Genomic DNA, 9,578 nt, shown 5'->3' with positions numbered 1-9,578 from the left:
CATCTATCGGGAAGGTTGTCTTCCTTCCACATCTACCTCAATCGGGAAGGTTGTCTTCCTTCCACGTCTACCTCTTTCGGGAAGGTTGTCTTCCTTCCACGTCTACCTCTATCGGGAAGGGTGTCTTCCTTCCACGTCTACCTCTATCGGGATGGGTGTCTTCCTTCCACGTCTACCTCTATCGGGATGGGTGTCTTCCTTCCACGTCTACATCTATCGGGAAGCGTGTCTTCCTTCCACGTCTACATCTACATCTATTGGGAAGGTTGTCTTCCTTCCACGTCTACCTCTATCGAGGAGGTTGTCTTCCTTCCACGTCTACATCTATCAGGAAGGTTGCCTTCCTTCCACGTCTACCGGGAAGGTTGTCTTCCTTCCATGTCTACATCTACATCTATTGGGAATGTTGTTGGGTGTCTTCCTTCCACGTCTACCTCTATCGGGATGGGTGTCTTCCTTCCACGTCTACCTCTATCGGGATGGGTGTCTTCCTTCCACGTCTACATCTATCGGGAAGCGTGTCTTCCTTCCACGTCTACATCTACATCTATTGGGAAGGTTGTCTTCCTTCCACGTCTACCTCTATCGAGGAGGTTGTCTTCCTTCCACGTCTACATCTATCAGGAAGGTTGCCTTCCTTCCACGTCTACCGGGAAGGTTGTCTTCCTTCCATGTCTACATCTACATCTATTGGGAATGTTGTCTTCTTTCCACGTCTACATCTTCATCTATCAGGAAAGTTGTCTTCCTTCCACGTCTACATCTACGTCTATTGGGAAGGTTGTCTTGCTCCCTACTCATTAGAACAGCTACCGAGCACCACCTGGATCAACAAGTGGAGCCATCCAAAATGGCCGAGCTGAGGGGTACTCCTTAGAGAGATGGCCGCCATTTATGTTCAGGTTTCAATTACCAATAAACAGGGAACCTTTCTTAAGTGAAGTTACATTTTTGAACCCCCTCAAACCTCCTCCTGTCCAATCTGCGTGCCCGCAGGGACCCCGGTGCACAGCAAAGGCTCCTGCGCCACCTTGGCGGTCCATGATGCTGAAGCACCGGCACACGGCCAGGGGTCTCCTCCAAGGATCACTTTATTTCAGAGCAAAACAGCTCTTAGAGGTGGACCTGAACTGTCAAAAGAACCTCTTTGGAATGACCCGGCACATGTATGTTATCTGTTCTCTGCCAAAGGGGAGGGCCATTGTTCATGCAGAACAGCTGATTTTGGTTGGGAACCATTCTTCAAAGCCCCATCGTTTTTTTGGTCACTGGGTCACCTGCCAACATGGACCCAAAGTCTTCGAAGGCTTTCAGCTGAATATTATGTACTCTCGTTTGGGGGTTTATTGCAACATTGAGAAGTTGTGTTAAGAACACAGGCGTGTACACATGATGGATCAATCATAGATGGATGGAGTTGGCTTTTCCATTGCAGTCATTCACTGCAGGTCTACAATATTCACCTGGGATGTGTTGAGTGTCTGCGCCTCCAGGTCCTGATGCTGGGCTTGTTCCTCAGCCCTACAGGCAATAGCCATACCCTTCACACCCAACTAATAAAGTTTGATAAAGGCTGAAGGGCATCACCAGGTCCTGATGCTGGGCTTGTTCCTCAGCCCTACAGGCAATAGCCATACCCTTCACACCCAACTAATAAAGTTTGATAAGGCTGAAGGGCATCACCAGGTCCTGATGCTGGGCTTGTTCCTCAGCCCTACAGGCAATAGCCATACCCTCCACACCAACCTAATAAAGTTTGATAAGGCTGAAGGGCATCACCAGGTCCTGATGCTGGGCTTGTTCCTCAGCCCTACAGGCAATAGCCATACCCTCCACACCAACCTAATGAAGTATGATAAGGCTGAAGGGCATCACCAGGTCCTGATGCTGGGCTTGTTCCTCAGCCCTACAGGCAATAGCCATACCTTCCACACCAACCTAATGAAGTATGATAAAGGCTGAAGGGCATCACCAGGTCCTGATGCTGGGCTTGTTCCTCAGCCCTACAGGCAATAGCCATACTCTCCACACCAACATAATGAAGTATGATAAAGGCTGAAGGGCATCACCAGGTCCTGATGCTGGGCTTGTTCCTCAGCCCTACAGGCAATAGCCATACTCTCCACACCAACCTTATGAAGTATGATAAGGCTGAAGGGCAGGAGGCTGCACTGCAACAATGTGTCCCATCTGTGGAACAAGCTCTGACCTAAAAGTGTCCCTATCTAGTGTCATAGCCCTAGTAGAGTGCTACTGTCACAATCTGGGATCAGGCTCAGAGTCCAGTAGCTAAAACAGCAGGAAAATTTGTGGTATAACAGGACGGGTTGGGTAGTAGAATAGGAGAAGGCAGAAGCGTAGTCGGAGAATAAGCCGAGGTCAGTAGCCAAAGGTATCCCTACGCATAATGCCAACAACTCCGATCTCTTCATCTAAGGCCATGTCATCAAACCCTTTCTCCAAGAACCTCAGTTTGATAACTTCATATTGTTGGAAATGATCATCAGAGGTATCACTGTCGCTGGGAATACGTTGAGACCAATGGTATCAGGAATGTAGCCATGTGTATCAGTAGATTTGAGGGTTGTCTTAGTCAATGTTCTACCTAGGACACCATGATGGATCATAAAACAATGTCCTTATCTGTGGGCTGTAAGACTCGCTGGATTTACGAGTAGACGTAGAATGGGATATAAACTGTTTTATTGACCCTAAACCAGGTTTTTATGACGCCTTCTGATCTATAACATGGAATGTATTATTAGGAGGAAAACCTAATTATATCCTTAAAAGAGAACTATGAGGTCAGTGTTTTCCCCATAGTTCTCCTAAGGGTCACAGGAGGACATAAACTAGCGTCCTCCCGTCACCCAAAGCTCAGTATAGTTATTACTGCCGAGATCCTCCCAGCTGCGTGTTTGTTTAGAACTATGAGGCTGGGGGAAAATCACTCGCCTCATAGTTCTCCTTTAAGCAGAAATGTGTGTTCTATACCCTTACTGGTTAATGGTGATGTCTATATGCTTTGATGCCCTTGATGATGTGACGTCCTAGTGGGTGAAACGCGTTGTTTCCCAGAAAGGTCACAGTCCTCATCCACAGAACTATTTGGGAGGTCCCAGTGTGCAGTTATCCCCTAAGCAAGTGCTGTTGCCAAACATAAAGTTGGGAAGATTGCTATTAGCATGAAGCGACGTATTAAGCTTGGCACAGTGAAAATATAGGTAGGTGGGTGTATGTGGTCCAGGCCGTCCATGATTACTATTGTTGTTGGTTAATTAAAATAATCCACAGTGGGCCCACAGTGTAGAAACATTTGGGTTCTTCCTTTGGGTCCATTGATTTGTTTTGATTGTTATGACTGCCCATTTATTGCAGTCACAGCTGGACCACTATCACACCCGTCCCTATGCCATTGCCGGCACTCATTGTTTTATCCACTAGGAAGAGAAGTGCCTGAGTTTTCCTTCTTTTGGTGAGACCGCTGCACCTGCTGTGCCCATTATGAGGGGCCCCCACCATCCCTGTGCTGAGTTCCCGGGTCTGTACCCCCGCTGTGCCCATTATGAGGGGTACCCACCATCCCTGTGCTGAGTTCTTGGGTCTGTACCCCCGCTGTGCCCATTATGAGGGGTACCCACCATCCCTGTGCTGAGTTCTTGGGTCTGTACACCCGCTGTGCCCATTATGAGGGGCTCCCCCCATCCCTGTGCTGAGTTCCCGGGTCTGTACACCCGCTGTGCCCATTATGAGGGGCTCCCACCATCCCTGTGCTGAGTTCCCGGGTCTGTACACCCGCTGTGCCCATTATGAGGACATTTTTTAGCTTATCCAAGCCACAGGAACATGCCCCAGTATTTATATTCACACGGGTAGCACAGACACCTTCATCCAGTCACACGTGGAATGTGTAGATGTTGATTGTCCAAGATGGGCATGTCGAGAGGTCTGAAGGTTGGGGACCCCCTTTGTTATAGGTACATAATCCCATCCTTGAGGGTCAAGGCACCTGCACAGATATTAAACCTGTGACTCCCATGGCTGAGGGGGGGAGACATTTTATGTACAATGATAAGCAGAACTTTCCATCGTTCTCTGTGAACTCTTTCATGAACAATGTTTCTTTCTTCCTGTCTCTCTGTAGATTTAGAGAGCAAAAATTTATTGAGGTGGTGAGGGCTCTTCAGGGGTGTCCTTGGAAAGAAGATAAGAAAGTACGCGACCTGCTAAAGTAAGTAAAGAAGCCAATAAAATTGATCACATTCTGTGTGTGTACTTACATTGGAGGTCAGGCAACAAAAGATTCTTTTGTACTTTTCAAAGGCAAATTAAAAAAAACAAAAACCACCCACCGGCACATTCTCAGGTTTCATATTATGCCGTGGTGTAAAGCGCGCCGCCACTGGACTCTAGAGAAGTGGAGGCGTGGTCTCTGGAGTGACCAATCACGCTTCTCTGTCTGGCAATCCGATGGACGTGTCTGGGTTTGGCGGTTGCCAGGAGAGCGGTACTTACCTGACTGCATTGTGCCAAGTGTAAAGTTTGGTGGAGTGGGGATTATGGTGTGGGGGGGAGGGGTTGTCCTTCAGGGGTTGGGCTCCGCCCCTTAGTTCCAGTGAAGGGAACTCTTAAGGCATCAGCATACCAAGACATTTTGGACAATTTCATGCTCCCAACTTTGTGGGAGGAGTTTGGGGACGGCCCCTTCCTGTTCCAACATGACCGCGCACCAGTGCACAAAGCAAGGTCCATAAAGACATGGATGGGGGAGTTTGGGGTGGAGGAACGTGACTGGCCGCACAGAGTCCTGACCTCAACCCCATAGAACACCTTTGGGAGGAATTAGAGCGGAGACTGCAAGATATTAAATTCACATTTCTCCTCAGTATACACTCAGGAAAAAGACGGGTGTAATGGAGATAAGAAGGTGAGCAGCTTGGGCCGTCAGTGTTAGAATACACATTACTGTGTTTATAGCAACAACTCCTGCAGTATACAATTTCAGCCACTAGATGGCAGTGTTTATAAATTCTGTTATATATATATATCTATGGTAGATACTCTGTTGTGTTGAAAAAGGTTGTCACCATCAGGAAAACTTATTTGAAAAATGCCATGCAGCCATCGCTGGAGTGCATGTAGATAGAAAGAGGGTGCAAAGGGATCCTCAATTAAGGAGGAAAAAGAAAAAAAATAGGTGAAAGGAAGAAATGTTTTAAATTGCATTAATGAGATTTTGATATTGATTTAAAACAGTGAACAGAACAAATGTCATCCATTTGGGGATTAGATGATGATTAACTGCCTCCGTGCCGGCCATAGTAAAAAAACGGCCGGCCCGGAGCTCTCTAGCTCTAGATCACCCCCTCAGACCCCCCAGCGGCGCGCGAGCGGGAAATGGCCGCAATTTAAAAACAGGCAGCGATGCCTGTTAACATACAAGCGATCCGCGGGTCTTCTTTTTCAAGCCCCTTCACTCTGTGGCTTGAAAAAGAAGACCCACTCTTCGAAACGCGTAGCCAGTTTGAACACTTTCACCCACCACCTCCGCCACTCGTTCTCAACCGCTGTACCTCACAGACACACCGCTCGCTGCTTCAGGCTCGCTGCTTCGGGCTCGCTGCTCGTGCCCTCCAGCGGTGTAGTCTCACCCCGACCTCAACATCCACCTCCAGGTTATCTTCCTCACCATTGGCTTCCCCCGGACATTCCCTGCCTGACAGCATCAACTGTTCACCGCGGCCCCCCCACACACACACAGTTCTCAGGCACACATCCGTTAGCAGCCAGCACGTTTCAGACAGCCAGTCCTTCTCCCAAACCCGAGCCTGCCCCCCCCCCCTCCGATCCCTGCCACACTAAACGTCTGACCCAGATCCCCTTTGACATCGTATTCTTCCCAGCACCAACTATTGCCACATTACCCTGCCCACCACCACCAGCAACCCTGGACTCCCAATTCATCCACACTTCGTCGCTGACAACGCGCTAGTACCCACACCCTGGTAAGTCTCATTCCATTATTCCCTTATTATCTTTTCTTGCTCAGTCACCACTTGGTAGTGCGCTTCTGTATTTTTTGTCTTCTCTATCAGTAAAACGTTGGACACCCCGGTCCGCAATTTTAGGAGCCGCACACCAAGTACCGCAACCGACATTTGTTTACCCTCACCTCAGGGGCAGCGCTGCATTAGAGGACATTCCTCCCAATTTTTTCGTGGTAAAAGCTTTTAAAGTGTCGCCTATGGCCAATTTTGGGTATGGTAGATTTCTGCGATGTCGCGGGTGCGCGCAATTTTAAAGCTTGACATGTTTGGTGTCTATTTACCCGACGTGACCACGACTTTTATATTTTACCAAAAAACTGGGTAATAATAAATGTTTCCTAACATAATGTTTAAAAAAAACGATTTTTTTCAAAATTTTCAGTAATTTTTCCTAATTATAGTAAAAAATAAAACCCGTAGTGGTGAATAAATACCACCAAAAGAAAGCCCTATCTGTCCCCCAAAAAATGGTATAAAATTTATTTCCGTACAGCGCTGCATGACGGAATAAATGTCAGTCAAAGTACCGCAGCGCTGAATACTGAAAAATGGCCGGGCCAGGAAGGGGGTGTAACACCTGGTCTTGCAGTGGTTAATATACGAATTCTTGCTCATTGCTCAGGGCGGAGTTTCAAAAATGTTGCAACGCCTCCTACTCAGCCTTCGTGACGCAGGAGAACACTCCAATCGGACGCACAATCCACTTTGATGGACATGAAGGAAAGAAGAAGGTCACCGAGAGCCTTCACAGCCTGTTCCCAAAGGTGGGTCATGGCCAAGAAACCGAGTTCTGTCATTTCTTTCTAGAGATCGATTTCAGGCTGTCCGGGTCTGCGAAACACAAAACTGGTGAACGGAAAGGTAAACTCATGGTGGGGTAGGGCTGGTATACGGGGGGCTACTGCCAATGCTGGACCGCCTTAAAGGAGAACTAGTGAAAATCACTCAGCCTCATAGTTCTAGCCCACCTGTGATGAGGGGGCGGGTACAGCTGGCTCTGCCTCTGGATAGGCAGAGCCAGCTGTCACTCACGCAGCTGGGTGGATCCAGACAGTATTGTCGGGATCCGTCCCGGCTGCGGCGTCTCAGTATACCGCGAGCTGTGGCTCCCTATATACTGAGCTTAGGCTGACGGGAGGACGCTAGTGTGTGTTCTCCCGTGACCCTTAGAACTATGAGATGAGTGATTTTCACTCCTCCTCATAGTTCTAGCCGACCTGTGACAATGAGACTGTCGCAGGTCGGCTCAGTAGATCGGGAGGTGAGGGAACACATACCGGCGTTCGCTCACCTCTCGATCCTGTCACGGCTCTCTGCCGTGACAGGGGAGAGACTGGATTCCCCCCTCCCCGCTCTGATCCTCCAGCGCTGACTGGCGGAATGGACAGGGGAGGGGGCGGGCACAGCTGCCTCTGCACGTCGGTCCCGGTGATCGGTGGTCGATTGGTAGGGTCTGCTGCAGACCTCACCAATCGATCCTGCACAATCCTTCCGGCCAGCATTCACTGAAAGAGCGCTGGCCTGAAAGGATCCGGGTGCCGGCGCAGACTCAGCTACACGGTCTGCATCCGACAGAGATGCAGACCGTGTAGCTGCTCCCACAAGTCAGGTACGCGGTCCTTGACTTGTGAGCGGGCTGCGGGCCACAAAGTGACAGCCCGCGGGCCGGTACATTTGCCGCCCCGCCGGAATCTGCCGCCCGAGGCAAACGGCCTTGTTTGCCTCGCGGCAGATATGCCCCTGCCTGGATGGTGGGGGGGGGGTTATGACTTTCAGTGTAAATAAGTCAACATTTTAGATGCGGGGCCATGGATTTTTGTACTGTTTTGGTTGTTGTATCTTCGAAATGAGTTACACCTAATCCTGTCCTCGAAGTCATGAATGGAGCTCCAATAAGGTGGAATTGTAAACAAAGTTTCATCTCTCTTTTATCGTAGAATTCCCCCTTCCAGAAGCCATTCAAAAGCTGTGCAGTGGTGGGCAATGGCGGAATTTTAAACAACAGCTTTTGCGGCGCTGAAATCGACCACGCTGACTTTGTGTTTAGGTAAGAGCAAAGATAAGACTATCCCCAAAAAAAGAGAAACCCAACTTGACTGAGAGAGTCTCCCACCTAAAGTCATAACATTTTATGTTGATTTCAATGTTTGTAAATGTTTAAAAAAAAAAAAAAACACTTGTTTCTATGCACACTGTAGTGCTAAGGCCCCGTTCACACTGAGCGGTTCATTGCGCGATTTCCACCGCGAAAATCACGCACATTTCGCGATGTCGCTCTACGTAGCTCGTCCAATGCATTTCAATGGAGCTGTTCACATCTCACAGCTCAATGTCGCCTGTAGCTCGTCGCTCGTACGTGACCCTTTTTCCCGCGGATGTCGTGCGATTCGGCTCCGACAGACTGTATGGTGTCGCGCATTACCGGCGATATTGCGCTACTTGGTCGCGCTACAGAAGGGGTCACTTTTGCACTGCAAGAGGGAAGGAAAGAATGATGTCACATCAAGATCGCTGTTGATTGGTTACAGCCCAATGTAGCAGCGACGAAGTCCCGCCCCAAAAAACGTGCTACGTAGCGCGATAAAATGTGCACTGTCACTCAATATCGCGCAATGAAGCTCCTAGCCGCTCAGCGAAAAATCGCGCGAAAAAACGCGCAATATACACGTCGCTCAGTGTGAATGGGGTGTTAGTGTTGTTTGGCATCTGCTGGACTTTAGCCCTCGTTCACACCTGAACGTTTTGTAGCGCGTTCTACGCTCGACGAACGCTCTACAAAACGCTCAAAAATATAAATCCCATTGTATTTAATGGTCTCGTTCCCACTTTGGCGTATTTCCGCCCGTCCCTAACGCGCTACAAAACGGCCCACGCCTGAAAAGGTACAGGTACTACTTTGGGATACAGCCAAGTAGCCTTCGGAAACGCGCGACTTTTTTACCACATATGCAATACGCCTAGGTGTGAACGAGACCTTACTCAGCACTGCAGCTCAGTCCTCTACAGTGCACACCTGTTCTAGTCAGGAGTGTTTAAGTTGACTGCTGGATATTCAGCCTATGCCTGATCAACAGTCCGTCCTCTTATGACCTCGGGGTTTGCAAATGTATTCAACAACACCTCTGTTTTTAACCTTACATTACATATACAAGGTTCTGCTTCCTGCTTTGCAGTGCTAACAGGCATCCCAACCTGCAAAACCTTATTTCAGGGAGGTTCCCGTCTCATTTCAGGGAGGTGCCCTTTCTGTTTTTTGGGGGTTTTTTTTACAGTGGCCGTCGTCAGAATATAAAATAAATAATAATGATAATATATATATAGATGTACAGGTGAAACTGGAATAATTAGAATATCGTGCAAAGTTCATTTATTTCACTAATGCAACTTAAAAGGTGAAACTAATATATGAGAGAGACTCATTACATGCAAAGCAAGATAATTCAAGCCGTGATTTGTCATCATTGTGATGATTATGGCTTACAGCTCATGAAAACCCCAAGAACCCCAAATCCACAACCTCAAAAAAGTAGA

The 9,578-nt window shown here is 48.4% G+C and overlaps 1 protein-coding gene across 1 annotated transcript in view; it reads left to right on the top strand.

The window, feature by feature from the left end:
* The first annotated feature begins 1,041 nt into the window (after nt 1-1,041).
* LOC108800294 (alpha-N-acetylneuraminide alpha-2,8-sialyltransferase-like) overlaps nt 1,042-9,578 on the top strand; it is an 18,823-nt gene continuing 10,286 nt past the window's right edge. Inside the window, exons 1-5 of the mRNA XM_018572271.1 lie at nt 1,042-1,166; nt 4,145-4,231; nt 5,469-5,675; nt 6,670-6,811; nt 7,985-8,094. Coding sequence (XP_018427773.1) covers nt 1,042-1,166; nt 4,145-4,231; nt 5,469-5,675; nt 6,670-6,811; nt 7,985-8,094 — 671 coding nt within the window. The remainder of the gene's footprint in view (nt 1,167-4,144; nt 4,232-5,468; nt 5,676-6,669; nt 6,812-7,984; nt 8,095-9,578) is intronic.

The sequence above is a fragment of the Nanorana parkeri genome, unplaced genomic scaffold (assembly GCF_000935625.1).
Source record: "Nanorana parkeri isolate BGI_ZX_2015 unplaced genomic scaffold, ASM93562v1 scaffold1984, whole genome shotgun sequence".
In the NCBI taxonomy this organism is placed as follows: Eukaryota; Metazoa; Chordata; class Amphibia; order Anura; family Dicroglossidae; genus Nanorana; species Nanorana parkeri.
This window is presented reverse-complemented; position numbering and strand designations above follow the sequence as displayed.